Here is a 13,643-nt window from a genome sequence, read left to right on the forward strand (position 1 = left end):
ACTTCAGGCTAACTTAGAAAGTGAGCTATTATTGTTACAGGTTAGTTTTCTAAACTACAAAAAAGTAACTGTTAGAGATGCTTAAAAATGAAAAGTTGGACTGATATTGATGTCCGATAATAACACCGGTGTTATGCCAGATTTAGCAATATTTTATTTTTTTATTTTTTTATCCGATTACTCGATTAATTGTAAGAATAATCGACAGATTATTCGATTACTAAAATATCTGTTTACAACAGAACTTCATGTAAGGCATCACTTTGACAAGAAAAATCATGTTGTTCTAATGTCATGAGAACTCAGGACATAAGATCTTGTTAATATTTTAGTTTTATAAAAAATATTAATCCACACATTAAAGCATATTCTAATTGTTTTCTATGGGCAGCTCAGTTTACAATGTGATCAATATTTCTTCCTCTGTGATATAAAAGTGAAAGGTGGAAAGCAAAAAAAATTCAATATTTAATTTTTTTATGTAAGAGGTTATCTCTTCAGTACCAATTGTAACTACAGTGGATCCCGCCTTTTAATATCACGGATTCACCGATTTATGGATTTTTCTATGGAGCACATCTCCAAATTATTCACACAATATTTGCCTACCTGGGATTTTTCTTCAAGAGAAATTATACTCGAGTCCCCAAATATGATATTAAGATTTAAATTTCCATATTTTGTCTTTAAACTTAAATGTAAGGACACAAGTTTCATAGATAACAAAACAAAGTCATGAATAGATGGAGATGCAGCTTGGTTTCAGGTCAATTTGCCACTTTGTTCTCCTGTTTCAAGCCCATGCATTGGCCAGGGGCAATTGCACAAACCTTTACATATAGCTTTACATATTTCAACAATCTCTCAGAAAAAGCTGAAATCAAGTTACTTTTTTTTTTAGTCTAAAGGGCCTTGAGAATCACAATGTGGTTTATATTACAGGAACAGTGCAAAACATTCTTGTTAAACCCACTTGAACCAAAGCTAACTTGATAAACATTTATTAGTGTCTGGATTCTTACCGTTCCAGTGGTGAGCCGCTGTGGGACTCTGTCTCAGCCCGTCCAGACAGCGGTCCAGAGCATGCTGGATCCGGTCCTCTGTGCATGTGGTGTGCTGCATCTTCACCACTCAGGTACTGCAGAGAAGCATGAAAAGAAGTGCCGTTATTAACCAGCAAAATAAATAGCGCCAAGCCCACTCATGTTTTCAGTGGAATATTATCTGGTAAATGTCGCCGCAGTCATCAATCGTGTCACCTTAAAAACAGCCTTTTCATGGACACGTTCTTGTGCTACCGTCACCGCTTTGCATAAAGGCACAGCACCCGGTGAAGATGAAAATGAGGCCATGTTGATACACAAACCATAAAGTGTTATTTCTCAGTGAGAGGAAGATCAAATATACATGTTTTTTTTTTATTCAAAAGTTTTGTTGCTATAGTTACAAAGGCCACATCATCTTAAAGCAATCCAAATAGCTTTGAGTTGACTTATTTGAACTTTTCCATCCAGTGTGGTAGCTGAACTTTCTGCAACTTGTTTTATGCCTTTTAAAAAGATTAAAATGAAAGAGTGTTGTATATTTTAAAAATTAAGAAGTGGATAGTTGCTAAATATTGGAGAAACTGCATATACTTCCAGAGCGTCAAAGGCTCACATATGTGATGAACTTCACTGTTTTTTTAAACTTTTTATTCCATCACTACATCTGTCTGTTTTTCTCTGCACCAACTGAGGAAAACCCAGGTGTGGCAACTTGTTTCAGTTCTGTTATGAACACGTCTCATTATATATGAAACAGTGATTTCTCAATCTTGCTCATCCCTCTGAAACCATCAGCTAAGGCTTTAGTGCGGCAGCTCGGTTGCTGCAACCTTTTCAAACCAAAAACACCAACCCATATGTCTAAGGGGAGAACAGAGGTCGGGTAAAAACAGAAGTTTGTTAGAAGACCACAAGTGCCCACTTATTTCCAAGAAACAGCAGAGGTTTCGTTATTTTTTAAACCTGATCCTTATATTGTAGGCTTGCGCAGCTGATTTAAAAATGTAAAAAATTCTGATTATGTTCCATTTATGAATGTACATAAACATGTATCTAGTTTGGATTTGATCTGTGTGGTGATTACACAAGTGAACTGTCGTTAAACTATCGGAAAAATTTTTAAAGGGACAGTGTCATTTTATAATGACACTATTAAGTAACAATGTCACTTTCAGTTATTATAAAAATGCTGTATAAATCAAATATGACCTAGAAGAAAATTGACTTTGTACTATAAGGCCTTGAAATTGGGCCTCAGCCCTCAAAAAGTCATCACAACATTGCTCCTTTGGCAACGTTTTTACCAGTGTTTCACTGAGAAGTAGATCGTTTAATGAGCTCAGCAGATGTGCAGTTCCCACAGGTGTTTGCCAATTGCTGCTGGCTAGTCTGAAGGAGCTGACTGAATTGCAAGCTGGTCTGGTGTGAGGCAGAAGCTGAGAAGCCTGGAAACTTTCGGTCCGAGGAGGAGCCTTGTCCTTAAAAGCTTCACTCGCTTCCCCAAGCGTTTTGCACAGCTGAGATTGGAGGATTTTTCAAACATGCATGAAAGATGAAGTAACATGTAGTAACATTCCAGGTATGTTTTGGATGAGGGAAAAAAATTATAATATGATACAGAAAAGTAGATTTTACACAATGCTGCCCTTTTGATTAACATCCACCGTTCAAAGTTGAAGAGTAAGAGACCCAGTGATGCATTTGGTGACTTTTCTGTATAATTTTTAACTCTTCTGGTGACTCATAGAAATTTTCCCAAAGCAATGCATTCTATATAAATATTTTTAAAAATGCCAAAAACTAAGAAGCAGAACAAAAACTTCCTTAAATTAGAAGAAAATCTTTTAAAAACACTGAATTATAGAAGTGAAACAACTCATCCATTTGTTTTTTTATTTTGACAAAATAAAAAAGTCATTCTCTGTTTTGAGAATGACTCTTTGTCTAAGTTTTCTTTATTAATATAAGTTAGAAATCACACTTAAAGCACCGGTTGATAGAGTGAAGATACACAGAGACAGATTTAGAGATGAGTGATCACTTCAAAAACAATTGTGGCAAGCTGTGCTCTCAAAATTTCCCCTCACACTGACAAATTCCCCACACTACATGAAAAGGACATAAAGCGTGACTGGAAAATGAAAACTGTAAATGAATTACTCACACGAGCTACACACTCCCACTCAGCCAGATAAAACCATTACATACACATCTGCTTTATGCTGAAGCAGGTTGGCCTCTGGGGAAACGCTGCACATCATCATATGTGAGAAAAACAGATCAGCTGGCAAGTAAAACTGAAAACAGAAAGAGATCGGCCTGGATCTCATCATCTGCATACAAACACCTTACAAGTCCAAGCAAATAATAAAAAAATAACAACTGTAATATGTCCAATGCCTCTGTATAGAGCAGGTGCACCATTTGGAGAAGCTACAGTTCTCAATGCAGTTGCCCATGGTTCAATTCCCACCCACGGGCCAATTGCTGCATATCTTCCCTTTTCGCTTTCTGCCCTTCTTCCTATCCAGCTACTTTTAACTAAAGGCCACTAGTGCCATTAAAACCCATTCGTACAAATTTTAAAAAATTAATTATAAAATAAATTGTAATATTGCGTCTTGCTTTCATCCACAAAACACTAAAAAGTGTCTTGACTAGCAACCTTAACATTAAAAAAAGTGAAAATGTGTTTTTGTTATAAATCAGAAAAGCTTTTTTTTTTTTTGGTTGTTGTGATCAACAGCCATATTGATTACGGTTAGCAGTGCATGCCATGCGCTGACTTTTCTTCCCCTTGTCTTTTTCTGAAATTTCATCATTGATGTCCAAATGGAGTGCACTATTAGGGAAAGTACTGGTTCCACTTTAAAATCCAAAAATTACCTCAGCAATTCTATGTTTTATGTATACAAGTTGAAGTAATGACTCCAGTAATTAAACATATATCATACATCCAAGTACTACTTTATTTTAACCTTGATACAAACAAAATCTAGAGATAAAGCACAACCTTGATGTCACTAGAAAACTTCCAGCAGATGAATGTGTTGACATAGCCAAAAGAGATTTGTGGCTTATACTAGAGGTGCAAAAATTGTGGGTTGTTAGTATTTGCCTGTTGGCTCCAAATGCCAAACTTTGTGTTTAATATTTAAGCTCGGACTTTGAAGTAAACAAGGAAGGGACATTAAAAAGTCATTTGAAGGTAATGACCCAAACAGGGTTCATATGTGGTTCCGTGTCTTTGAACAACAGTCACCTGATGGTGACTGCTCCAGATCATGGAGGACATTACCACTTCTAATAATATCTCCTGTCATTCTGTCTCATACTTGTCATGTTATTTTGTAAATCTTTATTATTAAGTATTGTTCCCTGCAATCTTCTAATTCTCCTTCTTCTGGCTTTGTAAGATTGCAACAGATTCATTTAATACATTCTCCTCTTGTACAGCAGAATTATGCACAAGTTGTCATGCAGATATTATTAAATGTTCATATACAATTACTATACCCCAGACTCCAAATGAAAAATGTTAGGTAACAGTGAAAGGACCACTGACGCTAACAAGAACAATCTTCGGTGAGATGTTTATTTCCACAGCATAGGGATTTATGCAAGTCATTTCCAGTTTTAGTCAGGTGTTTAAAATAAAGTCAGCAGAATCAGAAAGATACTAGAACCAATCAAAAACCAAACTGTTTTTTTCTGCAACATGGCAGCTGATGTCTGCGGTTCATTCAGACTGCGAGACAGTGAGACAGTGAGACTTTCTCACTAGAAAGCAGAATGTGCTCTGTTTTATCTTAAGTTTTTGTTCTGGAATAATTAGATTAGGAAATGTTTCTAGAATGGATTTCTTTAGCAACCTTTTGGTATCAAGTAAGGTTATGCATTCCCTAACAACTTTGTTTTTAATTGCTAAATATATTACCCATGATAATTGCTAAAATAAGAAAAAGACAGTTTGAAATGTGAACTCCGTTATCATTTGGACTTTTTTTTTTAACCTAAATCTCTTGAAATGGACAATAATTAAGGGAAGAAAAAATATTTTGTATGTTGTTCAACAATTATATTTCTTAAATAGAAATCCTAAAGTGTTGACAGTTTTTATGCGACAAAGTGTAACTAAACCAAAGATCTAAAATAAGCCACGAAGTTTGGATCGGTTCATCTGGAATGAAATTAAGAGCTTTACACACACTGTGTAGCTCTTGTGAACTATTAAAAGATGTGAAATAGCTGAAGAACACAAAGTTGAATCAGATAGCAGTGAAGCTGTCTTCGCTTATCAATCTCTTACAACCATGTCAAATTCATGATTGCTAAGATGGAGCGATGATCATGGTTTAAACATTCTTCCGCATTTTGATAATGAATCTAAAATTTTAATGTGTACAATGGGCTTTGTTTGAAATTCTCTGTAATTCCTAATCATCACGCCTAACGTTCTACATAAGCTGTCTGTACTTTCTCACACAAAGATTATTGATGTACTGTAAAAACATCCCAGCCACAGACCTCAATGCAGAAACAGGACAGGAAGTGTCTGCCAATTCAAGTTCAAGAGGCCGCAAGAACCGAAACGACACTATCCCACCCTCAACGCTCTTTATTTCTTTTTTTCCTACAGCAAAACTGTTCAGCAACAATACCATCAATTGTGTATGTAAACAGCAGGGAAAAGCAGCACCTTTTCTGTGCTGTCCCTCCTCTCCGAGTTGTATTGTGTCTGAGATTCGTCCCGGATGGCCCTGAGCAGCGCCTACCGGCCGAACGTGGCGGACACTTCTGCTGTGGGCTCCGGTCATTGTCAGGGCAGGACAGAGCTGGACACAAGCCCAGTGAGAGTGGAAGGAACTAATAAGTTACAGCTCTACTGACTCAATGAGGACATGTACAAATAATGAAGATTACAAGCATTTGAATGGGGTAGTGAAAGTACAGTCACCAAAGTATAATTCTGGGTAAACTAGGTTTTTTTATGCAACTTCTTTGAAAGCTTTCTCAAACAGATTTTAAAAATAAACCATAATTCACATATTGGTAGTCAAAATCTTTGTTAGTCACTTTCAAAGCGAAAACACCCATCCTACTGAACATGACCTGGATTGGTGACTAAACAGCACTGTCATCACAAGGTTGTTTACAGAGTTTTGAGCTACAAATGTATGAGTCTGTGGCGTTTCATAAGAGGATGTACGATGTACATCCCTGACAGTCAACAAGCTCACTTCCACTTTTTTACAAGCTACACTCTGCAGAAGTCAGACAAAAACATGTAGCTGCCTGTGATGTGACGGATTTCACTAAGGTTTACCAGGAGCGTTACAAAACTGTGGAACGGACTGTTATTTTGAAATTAATTTCTTAATATTGCTCTTGGCATTGGGTAAATGGGAGATGCTTGGCCTTGATATCCATTTTTTTGCACCTCACAGATGCAAACATCTGCCAAATCAATCAAAGCCATCCGTTTCGACATCGCATCACGTAAACAAGACAAAGTATTTGGTTGAATGTTGAAAGAAGAGAGAATTTAATAGCATTGGTGGATTTAAATACACCTTTTTACTTCATCTTTATTCAAACAAAGCCCCAGACACCAAGCAAAATTACTAAAGTTCAATGCAAATCCAAGGCAGCGCAAACCCCTTAAAGTTAACATAGATTAGAGTCGGAGATTTTCTTTTCAAATGACTGGGATTTCACTGAGCTCCTTTCAAACTGCTTCTTATTTTCCTGTGTTATGTTAGTATCTATAAAAGTATGTTTACATGGGTCCAAACCAAATTAAACATCTGGTCCAGCTGCAATTTGAACCAGTTAATGTTGTTTCCACTTTGCAAATACGTGTATTGGATTTAAGATTGAAAAGTGCACTGTAAGAAAATGTAAAAAAAAAGTTATATCTCTCCATGTATGCTGTGTACATACAGTGATATTCTACATGGGTCTAAATGTGATCCTTGTTTGGTATAGTACATGTGCAAGGGTATGAAGGATGTACAACTCAATGTTGGCCCCATTTCACATAATTTACATCAAGAAGATGGAGTTTTTGCAAGGGATTGTTTGACATTATTGCTTTTTGTTGTTAGATCTATTAATAGATAGATGTTACAAACATGGTGGGTTCACACCATAGAACTGACCCATATGACCAACAAATCTGTAGCAGCCTGGCATTGTTGGAGATCACAATTTGTCTGCTATACAGCCAAAAGTGCTAAAGGCAATGTTGTGAGACCGCATTCTTACAGCCATGAATAAAAACACAACAAAGGAATAAAAGGCGGTAATGCAAACGTGAGATCCTTTCTGGAGTCTCTATTACACAGTCCCATATTAAAGAGCAGAGTGTAAAGTCTCTAAATGACTCTGTTGTTCTCTATAATAATTAGGAAATTTATTTTCCAGACTAACTGAACTTTTCCAGCCCTTCATCTCCCTGTGTGATTTTCTCGTTCTCATTCTATCTTTCTGTTTAATCTTCTTGCATCTCCTCACAAGCAGCTTCCCACATCTCCCACTGATTCAATTACCAACTGCTTCCTAACAGGAAGACGACTTCCCTGCTTTGCTGGGGAAGCAGGTGCTTCTCTATTGTTGCAATGTGATCGTACTCTTAGATATGCTCCCACAGACCTAGAAGGACAAGATCTTTATACAGTAAGTGTCGCTGCCTTTTTTTTTTCTTTCCTCTGTCGGCCCACAGAGCTCTTAAACCCCGTTTCTCACTCTGCTGGATGTGAACTGGCTTCCTACAGCTTTAGGAAATAACCTCAGTCCAACTCCAAAGCCTGTCTGTAATTAAAGGCTTCCCTTCAGTATAACAACTGCTAACTGTGGGAATTTTCATTAACTAGAATAGAGTAAAGGGACAGAAAGACAGAGATCAACAAGGTTAATTTTCGTAAAAAAAGAAATTTTGTAGTAGGTATTCCGGGCCAACAGGTGGCACTGTGACACTGCCACAAAACAATGCAAAAAAACAACGAACAGCGCCATTTTTGTTATTTGTGAGAATGAACCACATCCAATAAACAGAGAGAAATGGAGCTCAGATGTCATAACTTCAAAAAAGACGTGCCTCACATGTACACAACGAAACAAGAAACTGGAGATTAGAATTTTTTACACTCTGATACTCGTTTCAGGAGATGAACCTGGTCACGTCTCTACGTGGACGACGTCTTAAAGGGAAAGTGGCATTACGATGCTACAAACAAATGCACTGGAAAATTGCAATGAGATACCACAACATTAAAACACACATTTGTCATCCAGGTGAGGAATTTCTAAGAAAGAGCTGTTCCACTGCCATCACCTCTTCTGGTTATTCTTAACCCTGAAAATGAAGGTGAGAGTTCTGAATTCAGCCTCCAGTGTCTGAAACTTTTACACATCTGCAGATCTTGAATCCCTAATACTAATAAATTAATGTAGTATCATTCCAAATATTGCATTCAAACACTCCTTAGTGATTATAATATTCCATATACTCGTAATGAAATGTCGAATTCCAGTATAATTTATTGTGCAGCTCTATTCAACAATGAATAGGGCTTCTTTAAAACGCAGTATTAAATTATTAAATGATGTCCTCAGTTTGTGAAAATACAACAAAAAAGTTTCTTTAAAAGCATTTTTATTCATATTAACACTACCTTAGAGTAATCCAATGTATATGTATTTGTCAAATCTGGACTGAATTGATTCCCACTCATATGAACTCACAGTTTGTGATTGGTGTAACCTTCACTGTATTTATGAAAACAAACATATATTTTTTCTCAAAATACTGCTGAAATTTCAACTTGTTCTCATTAAACCCAATTAACCAATTGTATAAACAGCCTCATCTTGTGAACCGGATGTATAATTATGCACTTAATACATAACCAAGTGCTTTGATTCCTGGAATCAATACAGTCAACCAGGATATGTAATATACAGAGATAAGATGAGAATTCATCAACAATGAAGTTTAGAGAAACAAATATCACGAGATATCAATCTGTCAAGATTGATTCCCACACTTTTTAAAGCATATTATTCTACAGGAAGAATTATTTATTTAAGACAGTAGCCAATGTTAACAGTAGGGGACAGACCATTGAACTCAACCCAAAGTCAAGCCATAATCTTTTACCTTGTCTCTAATCTATGTTATATCCTCAGGAGCTTACAAAAGCTTTTGAGAGGTATTTTTATTTAGGCTAAAATATAAAAAAAAATGCTACATTTTTTAAGCAGGTTGTGTTTTTTTAAAATAAACTCACCATATTTCTTTGAGTCAAGCTTATTTTATAACAGACAAAGGATGTGAAAGTGTGCAGAGGTCTCTCCTTTTACAGTGAAAGCGCTTCTGTACTTACAGCACAGACAATAAAGAATACTTGTTTTACTGAGGACAGAAAGCTACTCTGTATAACATGACTTTACTTCCTCAATAATGACTGATAAACACAAATTTTAATGCAAATATTATGTCCAGGAATATCGAGTTATACCGCCTTATCCCAAACAGGACAGAGGCAAAAACAGGATTGACAACCTGTCCTCTACATATACATAAGCTTTACAATGAAACAAATGGCGGAAACACAATCATGTCAGAAAGACACATGATCGTTGTTTCAGAGTGATGTGGGAGAAAAATTTAGTACGCTTTCATCACCGCTTATTCTTTTCTTTAATAGCAACAGATGTACATAGTGCATGTGCACAGATGCACATGTTCACACAGACGGAGGCGCCAACCACAGCAGTATGCGTCGTAAAGGTGAGCGTGAAAGATTTCACTGATACCACAGTTGTAGTGACAAACAGGAAGCATTTATGTGAATAACAAGGTGCTGCACTTGGATGCTGCTTTCACCTCAGTCGGATCAGTGTGGCAACCTCCTTCCCTCGCCTAATCTGTTATCTGTGGTGAAAAAATAAAGAAACGCGTAAACTGTGTCAAAATCCTCCATGCAAACAGGATTTATGGTAACATTGCTTGTCCTGACTTAAGGGGACTCCTACAGTTTTTATTTCTCAACAAGGGGAGATGGTTGTACTCAAGCTGATTGTGTAATTCAGAAAATTCTTAGAATCCCTTCCTGTAGAACCTTTAACTTGCAGCTTTGTCCTTTTGAGGACATTTTGGTAAAGTCTTGTGCTGAGACTTGTTATGTATTTAACCACAGTGATGAGAAAGTTGTTTGTCAAAACTGTGGTTAAACTTGTACATAGAAATGTAGTATGGTTTACCAACATGTTCTCTCAAACAGCTTACTACATTCTGACATTTATTTGGAAGTTCATACTGTTTGTCAACCTCTTTTGGAACAACTTTCAGGACACTTGATCAATGCCAGCTGGCCTTTCACCAACACCAATGTCAAACACATTATTCAGAGCTCAATCAATAACAGGTAACAAGGTCCTTCAACAGAGGTCTAAAGGAATGGTAGAGGACAGTTACAAAATCTATTAATGCAAGTCTACTTTCCTACATTGGCTTAGCTTTAGTGCATGAATTTCATCAGATTTTGGCAGCAGAAAAACAATAAAGTGATGGGTTAGAATAAGGGTTGTCACATTATCAACATTTTATGCTGATAACAAGAATACCCTTCTGTGCAGGATTGTTTCTATATTAACAGTATCTATCTACATTAAAGCTACAGCAATATATAGCCAACACATTGTGAGGAACTTTGTCTAAAAATTACCCTAATTGTTTAGTAAGTGTAAACAGGGATCTGTCTCATGCAAATGTATTTAAAGCAGCCTCGTTCCATTCCAGGTCATTTTGAATCATAATTTCTTTGTTGATCAACTGCAGTCAACAAAGTGGGTTGCCATGAGCTGTGACCAGTTCACTCTGGATCTTACTAAAATAAGACACAAAAGTCTTCCATTTCTAAATTATCTCAGTTAATTGTTGTCAAATAGTACTTAATTCATTATGAGCCATAGTGACCTGTAGATTTATTAACCAACAGAGATGTATTACTGGAGTAGTGGGCGTTGGTACAACCCACCATGCATCAGTTCAGCAGTGACAAAGGGTAGAACAGGAAGTAGAGAGGATTTAAATGGATAATGTTAACATATGCTATTCTGCATGTTTAATTCTTTGCTGTTGCACATACAGGAGCTTTACTGACCTTTTTAAATTTCCTATAAATATTAGAGCAGGGCTGTCCAACGAGTAACCTGCAGCTATCAGATGTGCCTCTGATTCAGTACATCTAAATCAAATAGATCATCAGCAGGATTATGGAGAACTTTTCTGCATAGAACAGGACAGGTTAAGTCTATGTGTCAGCACTGCTGCTGTGCCACATTGTGAACCAGCTTGGGAAGATGAAACAGCTCAGTTATGTGGATTAATTACAGCTAGATTTCAAAGTGCTTTATCCAAGAAAGCTCTCCCTTCACCTCTTCTTAATCTAACAGTGTCTTGCATTGTTTCATTCTGCACACATAAAAAATGGCCAGCTCATTGAAAAACAGTCCTATGCTAGTGACCTCAGACTCTAGTACATGTTATATACAGTTGAATTAACTCCTAGGCAAATGTATCAGGTTCTACAGAGGCCTGTCTATGAGCCTTCCATTTGTTGAAGAAGGAAGACTTCTAAATCTGTGGTTCTCAAATGTTTAACCACCTCAGTAAATTTTTAAGCTGTACAAGCACTTCCATGGTGCCAGACATTTTAAAACTGAAGTCCAATGGCAGTAAACTTTCCTAGTTTGTTGTGTTTTCTGTCACAAACAACAACAACAAATAAAAACCGTTCTTATTGGTACCACATGTTCTTGACTTGATTCTGTGGTCAATGTCCAAATTTTCAACAATGACTTTTCAAGAGAGGAAATGTAGTCAAAAGAGATACATATGTCGTGATTTATAGCACTTCCCCATTATAGACTACAACAGCCCAAATAACCAAAATTCATGCATTCATCTCCTGCTCCATCATGTCATCACTCATGAACAACCTACCCACAGATCTTCCTCTCTTCCACTTGCAGACCGACTCAGATGAAGCAATCCCTTTTCTGGAACCATATATCCAAAAACATAGAGGACATCAGACTCTTGAGAACCAGAGTTACAGAGTTCCTTCCCTTTAAAATACCTTTGATATTGAGAAATAGCAAGTCCTCCTGGAAGGTTCAGGCATATAAAGAATAAGCAGTCAGTCCTAATTATTGTAGTGTTGTTTTTTACTACAATAATTAGATTTTCACCAAAGTAATCCCAGCAATCAGTATCACTATCGCATTCTCAAAGAATCTTCCTTGGATGGAAGAAATCTCCATTCTTCTTCATTCCGACGCTTGCATTTACTTTCAGCAAGTGGTCTTCACCAAGACTACATGCTTTGATTCCTGCCACAATATTGTCTGACTCACCGTTTGTGGCAACAATGCAATTCAAACAGGTGTAGCCTACCTCATGAAGTGGACGGTCAGTGCAAGTCTAACTGATGTTCCAAACAGTGGAACATATCAGATAGTTGACGCCACCCACGAACAGGAAGGTACAAGACAATCCTCACATTTTTTTCAGAAATGCCCAGTTGTGTCACCCATCAGCTCCTCTTTCCTGTTGCAGGTAAGCCACGCAACAACGTCCGGGCAATGAACTTACACGTGCTTTTTTTTTTTCTGCATCACCTCTACTTCCTCTCTTTGATAAGTGTGAATCATAAATGGAGAAAAGCAGAAGTCTCTAAAATTGTTGTAGCACTTAGGGGGGTTCTCCGTTTCCCCATAACAACACGTTTTTTAGCGGCACTTAATGTTTTGACAGTAAACAAACAACAGAGGAGCGCTGGCTTTTAAACACTTCTTAATGAGACACAATGAGATGACAGCAGCCATCATAAAGTATATTTTTTGCAACAAATCGTGTGCAATCAGAAGCCAAACTTAAATCCTGTTAACTATTAAACACAAGCTGTCATTTTCATTCAACCATCACGATACAAATTCATCACCTTACCTGCTGTTCACTGTCCAGCCTCCATCGCTGTCTGCGTGTAGTTGAAGAATCAAATAAGTCCGCGCAAAAAGTGGGTCCTTATCGGCGTCGCTTCCATTCATTCACTCACCCGCCCGCTGAACTGAACAACCTCAAAGAGCCACATCCTGGGCCGGGCCGAGCCGAGAAGTTTCAGGTCAAACCAGAGAGGGATCAGCCCGTTATGCTCTCAATCCGCCGCTTTTCTGACTGCTCTGCGCTTCACAAGCACTTGCGGCTCAAGGCAAACAGGAAGTGTACCACGGAGGTGCATGTGAGCACAATGACGGAGGCTGCTGGGGTGTGTGCGTGCGTGTGAATTGCGCATCTCCATAAGGTTGCATGAGAATTTTTGCAGGGATGTTGAACAACCCCAATGAAAGGAAGTCATTTGTTTTGTGTGATTTTCATTTAAGTCTTTGATCTCCTTTGTTCACAGTTTTCTGAACATGCAGTGCTTTGCAGAAGTATTCCACTACCTTGGACTTTTTTATGTTTTGCTGTAATCATAACTTTGCTAGGATTTTGTGTGATAAACCAATAAAAAGTTGTACAAAACTGTT

The 13,643-nt window shown here is 37.4% G+C and overlaps 1 protein-coding gene across 4 annotated transcripts in view; it reads right to left on the reverse strand.

The window, feature by feature from the left end:
• Positions 1-13,337, reverse strand: part of pik3r5 (phosphoinositide-3-kinase, regulatory subunit 5) — a 29,119-nt gene extending 15,782 nt beyond the window's left edge. For 2 of the 4 annotated variants that reach the window (XM_032563931.1, XM_032563928.1), the window contains exons 1-2: positions 13,063-13,337; positions 1,023-1,138 (exon numbers count right to left, since the gene is read on the reverse strand). In XM_032563931.1, coding sequence (XP_032419822.1) covers positions 1,023-1,122 — 100 coding nt within the window. In that variant the 5' untranslated portion in view covers positions 1,123-1,138; positions 13,063-13,337. Of the gene's footprint in view, positions 1-1,022; positions 1,139-12,057; positions 12,460-12,510; positions 12,604-13,062 lie in introns of those variants that run through there. The other 2 variants (XM_032563930.1, XM_032563929.1) reach the window with 2 other exon arrangements.
• Between the last annotated feature and the right edge of the window lie 306 nt (positions 13,338-13,643).

The sequence above is a fragment of the Xiphophorus hellerii genome, chromosome 5 (assembly GCF_003331165.1).
Source record: "Xiphophorus hellerii strain 12219 chromosome 5, Xiphophorus_hellerii-4.1, whole genome shotgun sequence".
In the NCBI taxonomy this organism is placed as follows: domain Eukaryota; kingdom Metazoa; phylum Chordata; class Actinopteri; order Cyprinodontiformes; family Poeciliidae; genus Xiphophorus; species Xiphophorus hellerii.